General features: G+C 33.3%; 1 protein-coding gene across 5 annotated transcripts in view; it reads left to right on the top strand.

Moving 5' to 3' along the window:
- Positions 1–22,025, top strand: part of TTLL11 (tubulin tyrosine ligase like 11) — a 274,372-nt gene that overhangs the window by 190,123 nt on the left and 62,224 nt on the right. Inside the window, exon 8 of one of the 5 annotated variants that reach the window (XM_051979571.1) lies at positions 882–980. The exons of the other annotated variants lie outside the window; for them this stretch is intronic. Coding sequence (XP_051835531.1) covers positions 882–980 — 99 coding nt within the window. The remainder of the gene's footprint in view (positions 1–881; positions 981–22,025) is intronic. 5 annotated transcript variants of the gene reach the window in all.

Here is a 22,025-nt window from a genome sequence, read left to right as displayed (position 1 = left end):
GAACTTCCTTCAGAATATCTCTATGGAGCAAGTAGCACAAGGGTTATTATTAACATTTTACTGATGAGCAAATTGAGAACAATCACGTATCTACTAAAATTATCATATTTCTGACTTGCTCAGTTGTTGGAATCTTTACAAACTGTTAAGTCATTAGAGTTGAGATGTTTTGGTCCAGAACCTGAAACAAGGTACTAAGTAGAACTAATTGATACAAGGCTTGTGTTCACACCTTTACTCATTGGAGTTCACAAGTATGGGAGATTCACAAAATTAACTGTGTAACTTTGTAAATTCACACCTCCCTTGAAGCTCTTAGGGCCAAAGAGCACTCTGGGAGAAAACCCATAATCCCTCTCTCTCGTTTCCCACAATTCCTCTGAATTGGCACTGAAACAGATAGAGGCTCTCGGAGAGAGATTCATTCCATTTTCCACTTGGCTGGCTGATGGCAGAAGAGAATTCAGCTGAATTAGATTGGAGAGGAACACTCTGGGCCAGACACAGAGCGCTCTGGGAGAGCCAGAAGCCCTCTCTCGGAGGCAAGAAAGATTCATTACAACTTTTGTGTTGGTGCTGGCTGGAGGCAGGGGCAGAAGCAAAGGACAAAGCTGCAAGAGCTCTTAGAACCAAGAAGAGAGAGATAGGCCTCTAAGCTAACCGGGTTATATTGGAGACAATAAAAGATCTGAACTTTTATCACCTGGCCACGATTTGGGTGATTATTACTTTTAACTGAAACTAAAGCTGCCTCCAGAAAACCTCCCCAAGAAACCTGCCCTTTCTCCCAGAGAGAACCATCATTTATATTATATATTTTAAAGAAAAAAAAGAACACCACATTTCCACACTCAATAGCTCATTCTACTTTTTGATTTCAGCTTTCCAGATATCTTTATGGACAGAAAATCCAGATTCCCATTCATTTTTGGCAGAATGTCTCGATTGAAGCTTCAGTTTTCAAAGTTTTCCATAGTCAGGTATTCATCAGTTGAGTGAGCAATTTCCATTATATTTATTGGTACTTAGCTGTAGTTGGAATAGTTCAAGTTTTATTTATAAGTGGATATAGCCCACAAATAACATATCTCAGTCAGAATGATGGGACCTATAAAGGAACCAATGTTGTACATGGATAGGCCTAAATCTGTAACTGAAATGATATTTTAAGTAGAAATATTTCTCTTTTTTTTTTTTTTTTTTGTTTTCTTTGAGATTAGAATCCTTGAGTTGGACTGCTCGAGATCATTTTGGCATAGATTTATTAAGTACTTAATATGTGCTGTGCAAATTATAGGTACTACATGGGAGGCAAAGATAAATAAGATATGATCCCTGTTCTCAAGGATCTTATAATCTATCTATGGTGCCCTTTTCATGAAAGTATAGGAGATCCTTGAATTTTGATTTAGCATCATTTTTGATCATCGCTTGACAGCTTTTCCAAACCCATCCAAAAACAGTGAAAAACCTGATATAGTTAGAGAGTAGTCTATGGTTTAGTATTGTGTAACCTTGGGCAAGTCACTTGGGTTATCTGGGCCTTTGTTTTTGTAAAATACGGGGAGTACATAAGCTGAATCCTAAAGATTCTTCCAGCTCTAAATCCTATAATTCTATTTATCAAGTGCCTAAAGTAAAGATAATAAGATGAATATAATAGAGTCCCTGCCATTTTGGAACTGAGTTCTATAGGGAGAAATAAAATATAGATCTACATCTATAGTTATGGATATATAGATATAGTTATATGCATATATAAATTATTTATATAATTATAGATCTAATTTAACTCTAGATATAGTTATATAAGACATATAACTATATCTAAAGTTATTATTTAAAATATATAACTATACCTAGAGTTGTGTTATTGCTAGTTATAGAATGAGTTTTATATATATTCATATAAGTATATCTAGAGTTAAAAATCCATAGCTATAGATATATAACTATATTAATATAAATCTATATGTAATCAACGCAAAGCAACCTATAAATGCATGTGAAGATTATAGATAAGATGAAAGTGATCTTCTCTCTTCATAGAAGGGCAAGCTCACTAGTCATGTCAGTGTCCTATCTAGTACCACAATGCAGAGCACACTTTGCTTCCTTTGTCTAGTCACATACTCAATCAAATATTCATTAAATGCTATTTTTCATCCATTCCAAATGTATACTTTTGGGCAAATGGACTTTAGGGAAAATCTCTAAATTAGGCTTGATATTAGTCAATCTTCTAAATAATTTGAGGGTTTTTAACAATTGTCTTTTTTATTATTAATTTGATCATCAATAAATAAACATTTCAATGCAAAGAACAAAAAATATTATAGATGAACCTATGAACTGCTATTAGTGTTTTTCAAAAATATACATTAAATTTAACAAGACAGCAATAAAATTGCAATTTGCGTTCATTGCAATTTGTGTTTTCTTCTGAGTATTTTTTAATGTTTTTATCTATTCTTTTTTTAAGTCCATCATTTTAAGAAATGTTATGTCAAATAAAACTATCAACATGTTGGCCATAAGTAAAAATGTTAACAGACTTTTTTGCTGTCCTCCAACAAAATTAGACTTCCTAATGTAGACCTGTGCACTGATTATAAACATTCAAAGAATTATATGTACTCAGGATCTCTCTTAGCAGTAATATCACATTTATTCCCAGGTTTATCATTGTAAAAAGAAGTGATTATCTATCAAAATAAACACTAATTACTTAGGGAGATTTTAGCTCAGAACAAATTTAGCCATCTGCCAAATAACCTCTAGTAAAATTAACTTTAGTTAAATCTTATCAATTCAATAGACATTTATAAAGCACCTACTCTGTTCAAGTGCTGTGTTCACAAAGATAAAAAGCAATCCAGTTCCTACACATTGAAGAACTTATAGTCTACATTTATCTGGCCCTAGACTCATCCCCAGATTTGTATAGAATATTTCTTTCTAATTCACACAAAATCTTTACCCTGGAGTTAGACTCTTAAATCCAAAGTCAGTTAGAAGCTTTAGGACTTTATGCCTGCTTAGTGTCAAAAATTCTTCCAGCAATTTGTCCCAAACTTCTAGTTCACTGTATTTTTCTGGCTTAGATACAGTTAATAATTCTCATGTTTCAGCTTTTGGAATTAATTCAAGATGGCTCCACATAAGTCAGAATAGTCCACATAAGTTAGAGTAGCCATTATTCCCTCTGATTCTCCTTGATCCCTACCCAAGTGACTGAAGAATAAATATTACTAGCCATGAATAACATCTTCCCGTAACTAGTTTTTTTTTTTTTTTAATTTAGCCTTTTCTCAGTTAGATTACCTCTATTTCTTACCTATTTATCTCTTTGGGAAAGATCTCACTTTCCATCCTTCCAAATCAGGCATTTATGTTATCACCAATTAGTTGGTTCATAAGCAACCCCTATATCTGGCTTCCAACTGCTTTACAACAAACTCTCTTTTATGGTTTAGTTTTTGTTGTTGTTGTTGTTGTGATTTATTTCTTTTAATCATACCAGAACTATTTTCTGAGGAGCATCGTTTACCACAGATGTTTGTCTGTTTGTTTAGAATATTAAAACTTTATTTTCTACCAAAGAAGCAAATAAATACCAGTAAGGCCACTAAATTAAAAAAAAAAAAAAAAAGATAAACAACAAAGCTTCTAAGCAGAGATTTTACAGTAGTCTATAACAAGTTTTTCCTATGATCTTTTATTTCATTTTTACATGGAAATATATTTTTAAATTATCTTTTCTGTAAAAATACAAACTAAATTCCCTTTTAAACAAGTAGCTTTGGATCAGAATTAAGCAGAATGAATGGAGAAAAAAGTACTTTTATAAAGAATTAGCTAACAATTATCTTTTGGATAGAAGATAATATAAATTGAATTTACACCTTAAGTTATAAAATATTCACACAAAGAAAATGTGCCTACAGAAGGGAAAATAGGTGCCTTCTTTGGTTTCTGTAGTTTGGGACATCTTGCCAGTCATATAATACCCTTTTGTGTTCCATCTTTTGCAAAGGCTCCAGAAAGCCCTGAGAGAGATCCTAAGACCTCAGAGAAAGAACATAAAAAGAAAAGAACATCCCTTAATCTGAGATCCCAGAGTACTCTAAGAGAAAGCCCACTTTCACTCAGTTTTTTAATAATTTAGTAATTACCTTTGTTCCTTCTACCTCTGTGAACCTGTGATACTATTATGATGAGAAAAGACTATTATGGTGAGTATAAGATATCACAATGAATAGGTGGTATTTCTGAGTATCTCAAAACATTCTATAAAATAATAAAAGAATCTGAAGAAGACTTTCAGCATCTTATAAAGTGATTTTGCTTTATGTATGTGAACAGAAGTTGTGGACAAAAGGTTGAGAAGATGTGGATGGTTGTGGATCTATACTAGTGGAAAGCATCTACTTCTGTGATATCCGAATCACAAAATATTTGAACTAGGACTTTAAAGATCATCTAGTTCAATTCCTAGGGAAAAAACTGAAGACCAAAATGATTTACTCAAGGTGACAAAGCAAATAAGTTGGCAAAACTATAACTTAATTCCCTTTTTCTGACTCCTTTATCAATACCCTTTCCATTATACTATGATTCTTCACTCTCCTATATCTTCATTTCTACCAGCACCATGTTCTTATTTTTTTTTTAATTTTTTTATTTTTTAAAATAACTTTTTATTGATAGAACCCATGCCAGGGTAATTTTTTTTTTTACAGCATTATCCCTTGCATTCACTTCTGTTCCGATTTTTCCTCTCCCTCCCTCCACCCCCTCCCCTCGATGGCAAGCAGTCATCATGTTGAATAGATTACAGTATATTCTAGATACAATATATGTGTGCAGAACCAAACAGTTTTCTTGTTGCACAGGGAGAATTGAATTCAGAAGGTAGAAATAACCCGGGAAGAAAAACAAAAATGCAAGCAGTTTATATTCATTTCCCAGTGTTCTTTCTTTGGGTGTAGCTGCTTCTGCCCATCTTTGATCAATTGAAATTGAATTAGCTCTCTTTATCAAAGAGATCCACTTCCATCAGAATACATCCTCAAACAGTATCGTTGTTGAGGTATATAATGATCTCCTGGTTCTCCTCATTTCACTTAGCATCAGTTCATGTAAGTCTCGCCAGTCCTCTCTGTATTCATCCTGCTGGTCATTCCTTACAGAACAATAATATTCCATAACATTCATATACCACAATTTACTCAACCATTCTCCAATTGATGGGCATCCTTTCATTTTCCAGCTTCTAGCCACTACAAACAGGGCTGCCACAAACATTTTGGCATATACAGGTCCCTTTCCTTTCTTTAGTATCTCTTTGGGGTATAAGCCCAGTAGAAACACCAGCACCATGTTCTAACAGAGCCTAGTGAATTAGTCTTAAACTATTTTGGCTTGGTATTGCATAGAAGAGATAAGAACAATATAACATTTAGAAAACTGTCTTTTCTCGAGTTTTTGCCTGGTATCTCTTGAAACACTGAATCTCCAAAGTGGCTCCCAACTGTTAGCATTCAAGCGGTCATATAAAATGTTGCTCAAATGAGATAATGTATGTAAAAAAAAACTTTGCAAACATTGAAGGCATTTTTTAAATGTTTTATATATATAATATATATCATATACATATATAATTGCATATATACATATATATATATATACACATAACCATAATCATCATTGTTATTTATGTTGTACAGTTATGAGCAATGGAAAAGATACTGGATATAGAATGATATGTTTGAGGTTCAACATTTTATGATGAGATTGATTTTCAGGCACCAAATAATGAAATTTAGGGGTGTAAATGAACCAAATGTTGGGGTTTGGCACCAATTATGTGAAGAATTCACAGTGGTCATTATTTTTGGCAAAAAGTAGGTTTATTTAGAAGAGGCTAAGAGATATAGCAGGAATGGTAAATATGAAAGAGATTTGGGAGAGCAATAGGATTATCTAGTAAAGGAGTTCAGAAAGATTCATTAAAGGAATGTGTCATGGAATAGGGATAAGACTACTCCATTGACTGGTAGGACCACTCCTTTAACTAGCAGGCTAAATCCATAGAGGGATTTAGGACCCTAAAAGAGTTAGGAGAAAAGCACCATGAGACATGGTGGGGAGGTTGTAAGAGGAAAGACATCATAAGTCATGGGGGAGGATGAGAAGAAAGTCACCATGAAATATTTCCTAGGTGAGAACTCTGTGATCAACTAACTCCAAAAGAAATTCAGCAAAAATGTCATGAACCATGCACAAATTTATAGGGAAAATTTAACCTTAAGGATTTGACATCACTTGGACACATAACTTCCTGCAAAATCTAAAAGGTGAGCTTTTTGATCTCCAATTCTCACAGATGGTCAGGATGCCATAGGAGGATGCCATCTAAATGAGAAATTAGAAACTGTTAAAATAACAAATCCTAGATTGTAGTCCCAACATTGGATTCATGTTAAATGAATGAGGGCAATAAAGAAAGGGTGATCAATTCTCATTTATAGAGGTGACATCCATTTAGTCCTCAAGTTTTCTCACTGAGAAAATGGTGCTATCTTTGTCCTATCACACAGGGATGTTGTGAGGATAAAATGAGTTGATATATATATAAAATGCTTTATTGTTATAAAGCATTATACAAATTTAAACTACCATTATTATTCTGTCCTTGTAACATATAACACATTATAAGCTTGTCATTGTATTCACTGTTAATTGAGAAATTCATCTGTTCCACTTTACTGTAATTGCATTATATTTATCCTGGAAATCAGAGATTTTCCTGTTAGTTTTGTGGTTGGCTAACAACAGTATTATGAAACACATCCTATATCCCATCACCAGCCAATCTTAAGAAGAAATAGAATGAGGAAGGTGGTATGACCTAGTATCATAGAAAGAGCTTTAGGTCTTGGGTTAACTTTAATATTTAATATCTGTGTGTTTCTTGCAAGCCACTTTCCCTCTATTTCCTCATCAGTGCAATGGACAGAATGATTCTTTCATTATCTACCTCAAAGGGTAGGTTTAAGGAAAATACTTTTTAAATCTAAGTGAATTATTATGGTACAAATAAGCTGAAAGCAGAAGGGCTGAGTTCTTGGTTGATTCTATCAGCATACTGGTATAAGAATGTTATTTCGCCAGAAGGCAAAGACAAAGCCCCCCCACTTATTTTGTCAAATAGGCAATCTTGGTTGAATCTGAATTTCGGTGTCACCATAACCATGTCAGTAATTTGCTTTATGAACTTAAACAAATTATGAGTCTTGGTAAAAAGCAGGACCCTGTTTAGTTTTAGAATACTAAGCTATTTTGCATATCAAATTCTTTGTCAACTTTAAACATATAAATGTGAGTTGTTATCACCCTTATGGAGGACTTCCATTTATTTCTAATTGTTCCCCCATTTCTGCGGGTAGTCTATAAAATACTAAAGTAAATGTAGAATAATATTAATAGCAGTAACTAATATTTCTATAGAGCAAGTAGGTTTATAAATTATTCTTCTCAGATCTACCTTATGAAGTACTCGGTGCAATTATTATTGTTTCTCATTTCATTGTTTCAACATTACAAATGAGAAGTTAGGCTCTGAGAGAGGATGCAATATACCCAGGATCACATAATTGTTAAGTGGATGAGCTAGTCACAAATTAGCTCTTCTGACTCCCAAATCCTTTGGTGTAACAGCCTCTCCTATTAAACCTTTTGCCTCTTTTCCTATCTCGTACCAAGGTGTTTTGTGTTCCTTTTAATATATCATATATCCTTATTTTCTTGGTTCCCTCTAAAATTGTCTCAAATCCTTCCAGTCCCTCTGTGTCTATGGTCCCAGGATCATTTGTATGTATGGGAGAATAAAGTTTTCTAGTCAAATTTATAGCAGCCCACAGGAGCGGATTAATTAATAGTGTGAAATTGTAGGTTATCCTCCTAGCTCATGCCCGTACAATCCATATGTATGAAGGTTTGAGCACTGATTCCTATGCAGGATTAAGCATAACCTTGATGCAGCCTAGTTTCAGGGAACAATCTCATGGCCCTTGGCTTCTTAGTAAAGTAGAAAGTGTTATATTTCAGAATAGCAATGAGAGGAGATTAGATCTGAAATATATGTTACTAGAACTTTGGAATGTCCTCTTCTACTTCAAAAAATCTAGAAATAGTGAGCTTCAAGGAGGAGGTCATGGATGTGGATGTGAAAATCATGCTATTATCTATAGAGCTCGCCTAAAACAACAGTTGGCTTCCAAAAACAGATTCTTTTGCAAACCTTGCATGGCAAACTTGTCACAGTGGAAGATGGGCTAGAATTTACAATTACTAGGTTTTCAAGGCAGCTAGTTCTAAAGGTTTAGATAGCTTTTGAACCAAGAATCAGTATGGCATCATGGGAGGAGTGCTGTAGTTGGAATTAGAGGAGCTGGCTTTGGAACCTGATTCTAATATTGATTGGTTTTATGGCAAATCATTTTCCTTCCTTAATTGTTTCCTCACTTATAAAATGAGGATACCATTTCCCACGCCTTTTTGTTTTGAGGATCAAATAGATAATATGTAAAAAAACAGTTTGTAAACCTTTGAAACTTTGCAAAATTCTTTGCTGGCCTCAACCATTATTATTATGATCCATATAATTTTAGCCAAATCATTTCAATTTGGTGAGCTTTAGATTCCTTTAAAATAAAATAAAGATAATTTTTAACTTCCTACTTCATCCTACTTCATGGGGCTATTACATAGAAAATGATTGATAAAGGTTACAAAAAGAATATGTTACACTAGATAACCTGTAACTTTCTTCAGACATGCTATGTTCTAAATTTTTTTCTACCTCTCACATTCTAATGTTTTGTTATTTCTAACTCCAAATTTAATTATTTTTTTCATTTTAAGCTCACTTCTAGCCCTATATGATAAGGCCTTTTCTAACTTTAACAGTTTGTATCCTATGTTCTTAGATTCAATGTTCTAAAATCCTTTTTATTTCTAATATTTTTTATGCCTGATTTAGTTGTACAATGTTATATGGAGAGAAAGAATATATTTTTAGTTTTTATCTTGAATAGATCTTGATGAGGAACAGTAAATGCTATCATAACTAGCAAAACCACTGTAATAAAAGCTGGAATTTCTCTATTGCTTAGTGAATATCTTCTTATTAATGACATGCCTCAGGTCTACAGAGAAATTGTGAGTATAGCCAGTGGCCTTCAAATCTAAATCTTCAAAATTCTTGAACTTGTAAGACCTTTAGACATCTTCTGGAGTCAACAGGGGAGAAAAATCACTCTGAAAATGTATGATGAATAAACAACCTGTACTTCTAGAATAAAGACCATTGTAAACTGCCTAACTCTGCTTGGGGAATAGGATAATGGCAGGAGAAATAGCAATTACCATAATGAATTTTGACAGCAACTCTGTATTCAGGGAATTCGGGTTGCACCAAGAAAAAGTAGAACATCTTCTCTGAACATGATTGCTAATATGCATGCTTAATTTTTAAGTCTTCTTAATTTTTCTCCAATTTTATTAAGACTACATGGAGAGAGAAAAAGTGGTCCCTTTCAAACTCTTAAATGGATATAAAAGTCATGTTTTAAGGGAAGGGCTCTACCTAAAAATAAGGAGAATAATGCTCATAGCAACTACCAAGATTGTATGGGGAAAGTTTAGAGGAAAATAAATCTGAAAAGACTACAGAAATATGGAGAACCATTATTATTATTTTTCTCACTATAGCAAATCAGAGCTAGAAGTGGTGTTAAAATAGACTGTTCATACAGAGATTATAGAAGTAACCAAAAAAAAGAACACTGTCTTTAAAATCATTGGGTTATGGCTCAAGTGCTGAAAAGGGACAACCTAGCCCAAATTCCATGTTACCCATGTTACATTAAAAAAAAAAACAAAACAAAAAAAAAAAAAAAACTAAAGCTCCCAAAACAAAGTGACTTACTCAAGAGGTCACACAGGAATAAGTTAAATAATAAAATTTGGATCCATTTCAAGTTTTTTGACACTAGAGTCAAGGCTCTTTACATTCTGCTCAACAATCCCCAAATCTCCTGAGTTCCATTGTTGGTGCCAACATCTACCTGATTCATAACCATGACCAAGTCATTTGATTTTTTTTCTGAACCCTAGTTTTATCATTTCATAATGAGGCTATCTCCCTAACACAGAATCACATAAGGAAAACAATTTGCACATCTTAAAAAGTGTTACAGAAAACATAGAAATATGTTTTAATCAATAGGAAGTGCTGGTTATGAGAATTTAACAGATCACTTTACCCCTACTCCTGAGCATTAGAGTTTAGTATATGAGTGGTCCTCAATTTCCTTAAAGCTCATTTGTAAATCAGTTGTTTGAAACTTCTTGAGAAAAAAAAGAAGAATTTGTATTTATATCCCCATCACCAAGCACAGTACCTGATATTTCGTAGATATTAGTAGACTGATTGGTTGATTCCATTGAAACAACATTGTCTGTAATATAATTAAACTATAATAGTAATAGTTGTAAACTTGAGCTGATGTTGGGAAGTAGGTAAAGAAGAAGGAATAGGAAGGGGAAGAAGAGAGAATGTAGGGAAAAGATGGGTAGAGAAAAGGAAAAGAAGAAAAAGGAGATAAGGTTAGAAAGAAAATTTTCTTCCTCTTTTCAGTTTTCTAGGGCCTAAATAACATTTTTAAGTAGGTGGCAGTTGTCTTTTTTTCTTTTCAATTTTTATAAGCATCAAGAAATTTGAGCATTTTCATATGTGTAGAACAGAAAAAAGGATTGTTTATAAAAGCACAAATCTTCATTATATATAGCTTGTACATTTAAAAAGAGGAATAGTTTTCTGCTTCTCTATGTCTCTTTGAACCTCTTTTTGTTCTCTTTTGTATGTGAAAAAATATACAATGACCCTCTATTTTTTCCTTTTGTTTGACTCACTGTCTCTCCTATTTTCCTTCTTATTAAGGTTTTCAGACTAAAGAACAAAACAAAACAAACTTGGAACAAATAAACAGTCAAGCAAATCAGACTCATACATTGATAATGTCTGAAAATGTATATTTCATTCTGAACATCTGTCAGTCAATAGGCACTTATCATTCACTTATTATGGGCTTAGCACTATACTAAGCACTAAGGGTACAAAAGAAAAATCCAAAGTCCCTCAGGGAACTTTCATTCTAGAAGCAAAGACAACATATAATAATTAGGTGCTTATGAGATAGAAATAGAATATGAATCTTTGTCAGGCAGTGATTATTGTGCTTCATCAGTGGTCCAGACATGACTCCAGAGGTTGATTGATTAGTTTTTAAAATTCTTCTTTTTAGTGTTACATGGTTATTGTATAAATCGTTCTCAGATCTTCTCACTTCATTCTGCATTGGTTTATATATCTTCCCAGTTTTCTTTGACTCTATCCTTTTTTAAAAAATCATTTCTCATAGTACTATAATATCTCATTACATTTTTGGTAATACTTGTTTAGCCACTTTCCAAATATTTCCATTATGAATTCCATTTCCAGCTGCTTTCCTTAGTTTCTATTTTTTGTCAACAAAAAAACCTGTGCTTCTATAATTTTTTTATACATATAATTCTTTCCTTCCTTTCTTTTTTATGTCTTTGGGTTATAGACTTAGTATGATCAAAAAATGCACAAATTTTGGTGACTTTTTGATATAATTACAAATTGCTTTACAGAATGATTAGACAGAACACAATTCTACCAATAGTGTATCAATGTATCTATTATTCCAAACAATTTAATTCCACTTTTTTTTTTTTTGGCTACCTAATGGGTATGAAATAGAACTTCAGAACTGCTTTAATTTGCATTTCAGTTATTATAAATGATTCGGAGAATATTTTTTCATATGTCTATAGGTAGCTAGGAAGTCTTTGAGAATTGCCTATTTATATCCTTTGATAATTTATTTGTTGGGAATGACTTGTTTTTATAGGGCAACTAGGTGGCACAGTGTTGGATGTAGTCAGGAAGACATCTTCCTGAGTTCAGATTTAGCCTCAAATACTTATTAGCTGTCTAACGCTGTTCAAGTCATTTAACCCTATTTGCCTTAGTTTAGTTTCCTTATCTGTAAAATGATCGGAACAAGAAAAACCTCAGTGGGGTCACATTTTGGATGTGACTGAAAAAAAAAAAAGACTGCAATCTTTCTTACACATTAAATCCATTCCTTATCTATTTTCCTTAAATATTAAATATTAAATGTATCAAATAAATACATTGCAAAACATAGTTAACTATATCCTTCTAGTTTTAATTTCATCTATTTTGTTTGTACAGAAGCTTTTCAATTTTATGTAATGAAAATAGTCTATTTTATCTTTTTTGATCCTCTTTATTCCTTGTTTGGTCATAAACTTTTTCCATAATTTCCATAATTGTGGACTTTTTTGCTTACTCTTCTAATTGACTTATGATGTAACCTTTTATATTTAGATCATATGTCTAAATGGAGCTTTTAAAATGTTAGTTTAAATCTAATTTCTCTATGACCAATTTCAAGTTTACTGAGCTGCTTTTTTGGCAAATAGTGAGTTCTTAGCCCAACAGTTATGATCTTTGGATTTATCAAACACTAAGTTTCTAGGTTTATTTGTTTCTGTATGTTGCATACCTCTTCTGTTCCACTGATCTACCATTCTGCCAAGTGGTTTTGATGATTAATGCTTTGTAGTATATTTTAAGAACTACTACTGCCAGTATGTCATTCACTTAAAAAAATTATTTTCCTTGATCCTTGACCTTTTTATTACTTCAGGTGAATCTTGGACCCAAATGGACCCATTTGGCAGCTGACAAAGCATATGGACCCTTTTTCAGAATAATGTTGTTAAATACATAATTTAGGTCATTATTTGTTACATTTTTGCATAATAATAGCAATAAGCAATTAATATCTCTCTAATAAATGTTTTATAATTGTATTTCTATAGTTCCTATGTGTGTTTAGGTATATAAACTCCCCAATATTTTATACATTCAGTATTTTAATTAAATTAATTAAATAATATATAATTTTAAATAGAATTTCTCTTTTTATAGCCTTCCAATGTGTTTTGTTGGCAATAAACATAAAATTTAGTCATTTGTGTGGGCTTATTTCATATCCTGCAACTTTTCTGTTTATTATTTATTTCAACTAATTTTAGAATCTCAAGGGTTCTGTAAGTAGACAATCATCTTTTGCCAAAAGCATCAGCTTTCTTTTTTACATGTGTTTATTCCCTTAATTTTTTTCTCATATTATTGCTATCAATATATCAAATAAGAGTGGTGATAATAATAGGAATCCTTGCCTTACCTCTCATCTTAATGAAAAGCCTTTTACATTTGTCCATTGCATACAGTACTGGCTCTTGATCTTAGATAGCTAATATTTATCATATTAAGGAAAGGTATTCCTATGCCTTTGCTTTTTAGGAATTTTAACAGAAATGTGTATTATTTTTTGTCAAACACCTCTTGTTGGTATCTATTGATATCATTAAGTGATTGGCAGTGAGTTTGGTCAGCTTTTCCCTTCAATTCTACAGTCTTTTCCATCTCTTAGTGGAATATCTCCTGGGTTTTATTGCTGTTCTGAACTCCTTATAGTAGCAGCCTTTCCTCAATCAGTCCAATGTCTAAAAGTTCTCTGCTCCTACTTAACTTGCTTCTGTTACTCCCTTCACCACCTTTAACCGCAATGAAAACTTTCATTTTCTTTATGCAGTAGGTATCAGGTAAGTATTAGTAGGAAAGCAAACTGATTGAAATTCCATACCAGTGGAATTTTCTTTGCTAAATGAGGAGATTTATTGATCTGAATGAGTTGCTAATTGGTTAAATTTCTGAAAATGTTATAAAGCAAAACAAAACAAAAATTTAATATCATATAATATATCGTAATAAAGGAAGAAATTTTGGGGGGAGATGTTCTGATATGAATGACGAGTCACAGGGGATAGGCCAGTTGTGCCTATGAGTCTCCTTGGATCAAGTCACCTAAAGAATAGCACAGGGCAGGGCAAAGAGGACTTGCTTTAGAATCAAAATCTGGTTTCAAATTTTACCTCTTATGTGACCTTGGATAAATCATTTCACCTCCCTTTGCATCAATGTACTACTACTCTGTAAAGTTAAGGAGTGACACTGGTCCCTAAAAGTCCCTTCATACTCTTAGATTCTCTTAGGCCATGTCCTTTACTCTCAAGTCTCTTCCAACTCATATTACCAGAGATATGTCCATCAGGTTATGATTGTTTAACTACAGCAAGGAATGTACTGAAGCAGATAGTATTAACAGATTATTAAATTTTCTTTGTGGGCACTTGAAACTCAGAATTCTTCAAAAAATCAGGCATGATTTATTACTTTATTGTCTAGACTTAAGAAAGTGATAGAAAAATGTTAATACTGATTAAACTTCAAAATATATCGTGAATTTTTAGAGAACTTGTTATTAAACATCTACTAGTCCATCGCAGGCTATAGCAATCTTATAGATGAAAAGACAATAGTACAAGTGATTTCTCAGGCTGGTATACATATTTAATGCCAAAAGATAGTACAGAAAGCAAATTCCATGAGTTTGAGTGGGAGAGATGTAAGGGGTATTTCATAAAAATGCATTAGATGAAAAGGGGAAGCAGTATGTAAGATAGAATGAACAGAATGATTAAAAATATGAGCAGGATATATTCATAACTCAGTAAAAATATTAGTTTGGCTAGAGTAGAGAATTTATGAAGAATAGTGAAAAAGAAGGTGGAAATAGTTATGTCTAGATTGTGAAAAGGCTAGAATGTTGGGCTAAATGGGAAGATATATGAGCTGATGTAATAAGTTAATATGTTTTTGGTGTGTTAATAGAAATGGACTGCCCGGGGCCCTTTTGGAGCATCTACTTTTTGGATGTCCTTTTATTGCAGCGGGGGATAGATGGCTGAAGCAATGGTCTATTCTATCCCCACTCCCAATACTAAAGATTAGTATATATGACTCTTTTTAAAATGAAATACCAATTTCCTCCAGCTTTTGGGATATGACTATTTAAAGACTTTTGTTTTTAGCCCATTTGCAAAGGGAACTGACTTACTGAGCAACATATAATTGAATCAACGAAAGCACTTTTAAAAGCTCTAAAATTTTGTTCAGCAATTTAAAGTTTTTAAGCAACAATGGATGAATCATTGGTTGACATGTGAAATTAACACAGGAAGGCAATTTCAAGAAAAGAAGCTAAATTCCATTCCCAAATTGGTACACATTATGCAGAAGAGAGTTAGGGCTACCATGGAAAATAAACACAGCCTGAAGGGATTTAAATGCCAGGGAATAAGAGAGAAATTATAGTCTAGAGGAAGAGCAGTTTTTACACATGCCAGAATTAGAGAGCTTTTACTTTTTTCCTGCTTATTGTCTCCTTTCAGTGCCCTATACTTTGGTATGGAGTATGTTTATATAAGGAAATGTTTTGTGTTGCAAACATGAGTAGAAGAACCCAATAATTAAAGCAGCCCCTTTATTAACAGAGCTATATGAGCCTAAAGCTTAAAGAAATTGGCCTTTTTGGCTATTTTTTTGGTAGTGATAAAATGGATACTGATACGATACCTGTTGTAACTGTAGACAAAAGAATATCTTATTAAAACCTGGAAATATAAAACTCATACTGGAAATATAAAGTCCATAAGGGCATAGATGCAATCTTCCTTTTTGGGAGAGAGGTCTAAAAGAAAGACAGATTCAAGAATATTCTGGATGGCTTTTTTTTTGTTGTTGTTCCCTGTGATTACTGAGAATCCACCTCATAACTCAATTTATTTTGATGTATCAATTTCTACAAGTAGAAGTAATGCTAAGAAATGAACCTGGTCTTTTGTGGGATTGAGTTCATTTACTATTTACTCTGTGCCCCATACTAACACTAGAACCAGCTTCATTTTGGGATAATCTCTTCATAAATGGAAAATAAATCCTCATCTTCATAGGGTTTATTGTCATTTTTCTTGTATGTTTAGTTCATAATTTTCTTTTGAAGTATAATTACTCATAGTTTGCAAAGTTGAAGTTCAATAATATTCTCCCATTTTTAAGAAGCTGGGTATACTTTTACCTTTCCCCTCATAAGATAGTGTTTTTCTAAAGGCACTATCAAAATAATTTTAGAACCTGAATTGAACAGGATGCTTACTCTGAGAGAACAGCAACTTCCCAGATATTACTCAATGTGTATATGCCATCCCCAATATGTACCTCCTTACCCTGCAGATGACAGCCATCTACACTTGAGATTCTAAGAGTTTTGAATGTAACAAAGCTGAGCTGTCTGAACAAGTATTCACAAGTTGAGAAAAGATAGTTGATGAGCTTAGGCATATATACTTTGGTTAGATGGTATGTCCAAAATTTCAAGATCCATCATGAAGTGAAAACATTGACAAGTAATATCAGAAAGGGGAGAGCAAGCAGCACTCAGCCCCAAATAACATTGCATCGAAGATAACAATCTATCCACATAGGATCTGACAAGTCCTTGAATCCCATCACAGCTTCAATAGGAACATTGGAGGTAGTCATGTTCTAGCACCCCTTTCTAAAATTCCACTTAGGTGGCTCAAGGTAAAATTTACCATCCATTTGGGGAGAATTTGCTACTAAATGTTATGGAATGAGCAATGGAAACTGATCACTTCAAACTGAGGACAAAGCAACATAAATAGAAAATAAGAAAGATAGAATTTTAGTCCTAATGTTAGCTAGCTGTGTTATTTTAGCCAAGTTATTTGACTTCTCTGAACCTCAGTTTCTTTACTTGTAAAATGAAACAATTGAACTAAATGATCTCTAAATCTCTGAGGGCTGGAACATCTTAACATATTTGATATTTTGTGTTCTTATGTCAGCATCTGATATTCTAGGGCAGGGCTTTTAAAACTTTTTCCACTTGTGACCCCTTTTTCTCTTTCTAGAGTTTTATATAACTCTAGGTATATAGATACATTAAAGAGGTATCTAAATCAAACATATACTACTAATAAATCATAATTTCTCACATTAATTTACAGGAAGACCCCATATGGGATTGCACAGTTCAAGAAGCTTTGTTCTAGAGCTCTAAAATTTTATTTTCTAACATTCTATTCTAAACTGCTTTCCAATTCTAGCATTTTATGTTCTAAGGTTCCTGTGAGCTCTGAGATTATCTGTTTTTAACATTCTTTTAGTCTCTGGTTGAATAAAGGAAAGGGGTCCTCTTTTTGGCTTAGTTTCCTGCAAAAGGCAGTGTAGTATAAGTGAGGTGTAATGAAAAGAGTGCTAGACACGGAGTCAGAAAACTTGCTAATCCTTCTACTTATTCTCAATGGAATGGGACCTTGCGCAAATCCCTTCCCGTATCTGAGTCTGAATATAGTCTTCTATAAAATGAGAAGATAGGACAAGATTATTTATAAAGTTTGTCCAGTTCTAGGGGTATGTAATTCAAATGCTTTAGAAAAATTACTCTCATTAGTGAATTTATCAGATTAATTACAGATATTTCACCACAGCCTGAAGGCCTGGGATTCCAGACTGGTAAGTTTGGGAGCATTTGGCATAATGGGAAAAGCCATGGACTATGAATTGGGAGACCTGAGCTCCATTTCTGGCCTTAACTAGCTATGTGACAAGTCATTTACCCATGATTATTATCTACATAACGAGAAATCTAATGTAAAAGCATTTTATTCCATGTGAACAATGATGCCAAATAAAATATTCTAAAGTTCCTCTTTGAATTCTTAATGGATTAGGATACACAAAGCTCAATAAAAATATTACCCAAAGGAATAATTTGCATAATGTAAATCTTCATTGTCATTTGCTCATTTTCATATCATAAAACTAGCATTTCCATTAAAATGCTATTAAGAAATTTCCTTTCTGTATTTATAACAATTTAGATTGAAATCTGATCCCTGGTATTACCCCCTGCATTGATGACAATTTTGGTTTTTTGCTTTCTCATTTCTGTTTATGGTATCTTTTCTCTATGAGTGCATTTTCCTCATAAAAGTTTTGGATTAATTGTCTGTGAGTGATGTCTGTAAAGAGTGCCTCTTATCTCAAGATTATTCATCAGAATTCAGAAGAAAATACTGTCACTTACTGCCATTTCAGAGGTAAGACTGTACTGGGACATTGCTAATATTTGGGGAAGTCCAGGTCTCAACTTATATCATGGGTACTCAGTGTTGAGAAGAAACCTGAGAAGTCATTTAATCCAAAACCTGTCTGGAGTATGAGTCCTCTCTACAACTTGCTAGACAAATGGTCACCGCTTGAAGACTTCTAGGAAGAAAGAACTCATTTTCTTCAGGAGCAGCCTTTTCAAATATTGAACAGTTCTATTAGAAAGTCTCTCCTTAAATGTGATCTACATTCAGAGAAAGAACTATGGAATCTGAATGCAGATTGAAGCATACTATTTTTACTTTGTTTTTTCTGTTTGTTTTTTCTTTCTCATGGTTTTCACCCTTTCTTCTGATTCTTCTTTCAAAACATGACTAATGTGAGAATAGGTTTAATATGATTGTACACATATAACCTGTATCAGATTTCTTGCTGCCTTGGAGAGGGGGGTTGCTAGGGAAAGGAGGAAGAAAAATTTGGAATTCAAAACCATACAAAACTTTCTTTACATGTAACTAGGTAAAAATAATATTAAGTGAAAAAAGTTTTTAAAAAAAGTTTCTCCTTATATTAAGTCATGACAGAGATCATGTAACATAGTGGATAAAACTTAGAAGATCTGAGTTTGACCTGCCTCAAGTCCCTTCCAAGTGTAATAATTGAAGTCACCTATACTTTCAGTTTACATCTCATCTTTAAAATGAGAATAATAATATTAGCAGAATCCATTTTATGAAACAAAATTATGGGAATACATAGGCAAGAGTCACAAGAGGAACAGGATCATGATTTTAATTATGTGAGGGGATATTCACATTGAAGATCAAAGATCCATTTAGGTACCTACATCAGAGAGTTATTAGGAGAAAAGTGTTTGACAAACCTCAAAGAGCTATGTTACAGAATTTTTTTAAGTTCAAAGAAATTTGAACAACCATCGTGTTCAATCTCTACCTGAAAAAGAATATTTATAACATACTCAACAGATGTTTATCCAGCCTTTGTATGAAGGCTTCCAATTTTGGGTTATGGACTATAATGACAAACAGTCCATTCCAGTTTTAGATACCTTTAATTGTTAGGGAGTTTTCTGTGGTGTTCTTTTCTCTTCTTTACAATAATATAAAAAATGGTTCTCTCTGGGAGAGAAAGCAGGTTTCTCGGGGAGGTTTTCTGGAGGCAGCCTTAGTATCAGTTCAGATCAATAATTACCCCAAAACGCAGCCAGGTGATAAAAGTTCAGATCTTTTACTGCCTCCAATATAGCCCGGTTAGTTTAGAGGCCTCTCTCTCTGCTTGGTTCCAAGAGCTCTTGCCACTTTGTCCTTTGCTTCTACCTCTGCTTCCGCCTCCAGAGCCAGCACCAAGTTGAATCTGTCTTGCCTCTGAGAGAGGCTTCTCAATCTTCAGCTGAACTCTCCACTCTTAGCTTCTTCCTCTGAAAACTCTTCTGACTGGCCCCTTTGAAGCTCTATTTATTTGAGAGAAAGGAATTGTGGGATGTGAGAGAGAGAGGGATTATGGGTTTCTCCCATAGTGCTCTCTGGCCCTAAGAGCTTCAAGGGAGGTGTGAATTCACAAAGTTACAAAGTTTACTTTGTGAATCTCCCATACTTGTGAACTCCAATGAGTAAAGGTGTTAACACAAGCCTTGTATTAATTAGTCCTACTTAGTACCTGGTTTCAGGTTCTGGCCCAAAACATCTTCTTGTAAGATCAGATCAATAATCTGTCAACTCTAATGAGTTAGCAGTTTGTAAAGATTCCAACAGTTTTCCATAAAATTAGGCTTAAATTTGTGATTTTCCTATCCATTATTCCTACTTTTGTTAAGACTAAACACATCGTTTTTTTTTCTCCCAACATGACAGCTCTTCAAATACTTGAACACAACTATCATTTACCCCACTGAGTCTTCTCTTCAGACTAGGCTAATGACATGAGATCCTCAGACGACATTTTCACAGGACTTGATCAACCTGATTATCCCCCTCTGGTTGCTTTCCAATTAATCAATACTCTTCCTAAATGGTGGTACTCAGTATGAACACAACATTCTAGATGTTGTCTGATCAGAACAGGACTCTTTCTTATTCCTAGAATAAGAACTTATTTATTAATTAATTTATCAATTCATTCCTTCCTTTATTTTCTTCCTTCCCTCTTCCCTTTCTTCCTTTCCTTCCTTCCTCCCTCCCTCTCTTCCTCTTCCCTCTCTCCCTTTCTTCTTCTCTTTCCCTCATTTCCTTCCTCCCTTCCTTCCTTCCTTCCTTCCTTCCTTCCTTGCTTCGTTGTTTTTCTTTCTTTCTTTCTTTCTTTCTTTTTCTTTCTTTCTTTCTTTCTTTCTTTCTTTCTTTCTTTCTTCTTTCTTTCTTCTTTCTTTCTTTTCTCTCTCTCTTTCTCTCTTTTTCTCTTTTCATTCATCTCTCAATGCAGCAATGTCATGTTAGATTTTTTTAAACTTCCACATCAAATTGTTGACTAATATTTAGCATCCAATCCATGAAAAACCCAAAGATTTTTTCCAGATAAGCTTGTCTTACTATGCCTCTCTAATCCTGTATTTATATAGCTGATTTTTAAAAGCCAAGTCTTAAGTTTATATTTATCCTTATGAAAGTACCTATGCTCTAGTCTCTGACATCAGTGTGTTAGCTATCCCTCCTAGCTTGATGTCTTTGATGAACATGACATCTTTGCTTATTTTTTTAAATAGGACTTACTAGCACAGGACCAAATACAGATCTTTGGAGTGCTTCAGTGTAGATTTTTTGCAAATTTGGAATTGAATATTACTGACTATTCTTAGAGCCTTGCCATTTGTCCAGTCCTAAATCCCTCTATAATTAATATACTTATAAACATCTTCTTTTAATAGAATAGTATAATAATTTTAAATATTTTGCCATGTCTCCAGCACTTCTGTATAGTATCTGTTTATTAACCTTACCAAAAAAGGAAATGAGGGTAATATAGCATAACCTTGTTTTTAATGAAGCTATAATATTTTGGTTTTATATCACTAAATTTCCCCTTGTATCCCTTCCTCTTCAAAAATTACAAATTATAACAAATACTTTTGAAAAAAAAGAGGAAAAAAGGGGATAAAATTCAGTAAAACATATAAAAAAAATCTGACCTTATACAAAATGTTCCACATTCATAGACCCCTCTATAAAAGAGTGGGAAGTAGGTTGAGATGCCTTTTTATTTATTCTTCCTTGGGCAAAGCTTGTTCTTTATAATTCTTTGGTGTTAAAATTTTGTATTATTTTGTTCAGATATTAGAAATATTGTAAGGTGCCCATCTCCCATTACAGAATATACTTCTCTCTCTATAACAGTAATTTTTAGTGTAACCTCCTTCTCCATTGAGTTAAGCTTTCTTTAAATTTCATTCCTTTATCAGTTTGCCATTCTACCAATCCTCTTGTAGCTTTTCTTACTGAAATTACAGACGCAATATATTCTTCATTGTTCTATCTTCTAACTCTTCTCTATCTTTTTATATGCCATCTTATTTTACAATTTAGTCTTCCAAAAGTACAATGATTCATGTTTGGGGGTGGATTATGGGATTTAGTCGGATGTTTTTAGGACTACTCTGTTCTCATGTCTCTTAAATTCTACTGCTGTCTTTATCTCCTTATATACTTTCAGAAACAAATACCTTAATAGCCCCTCTGTGTTATTTAACCTAATTAGACAACTCTTTTTTTTTTTCTTTTAAAAAAGTGTCTAGAGATAGGGTAACTTACTTTTTCCTTCATTAGTAGTTATATTTACTTTGTATTGAATA

This window comes from Antechinus flavipes, chromosome 2 (genome assembly GCF_016432865.1).
Source record: "Antechinus flavipes isolate AdamAnt ecotype Samford, QLD, Australia chromosome 2, AdamAnt_v2, whole genome shotgun sequence".
Taxonomy (NCBI): domain Eukaryota; kingdom Metazoa; phylum Chordata; class Mammalia; order Dasyuromorphia; family Dasyuridae; genus Antechinus; species Antechinus flavipes.
Note: the sequence above shows the minus strand (reverse complement) of the source record. Positions and strands in the feature narration are given on the sequence as shown.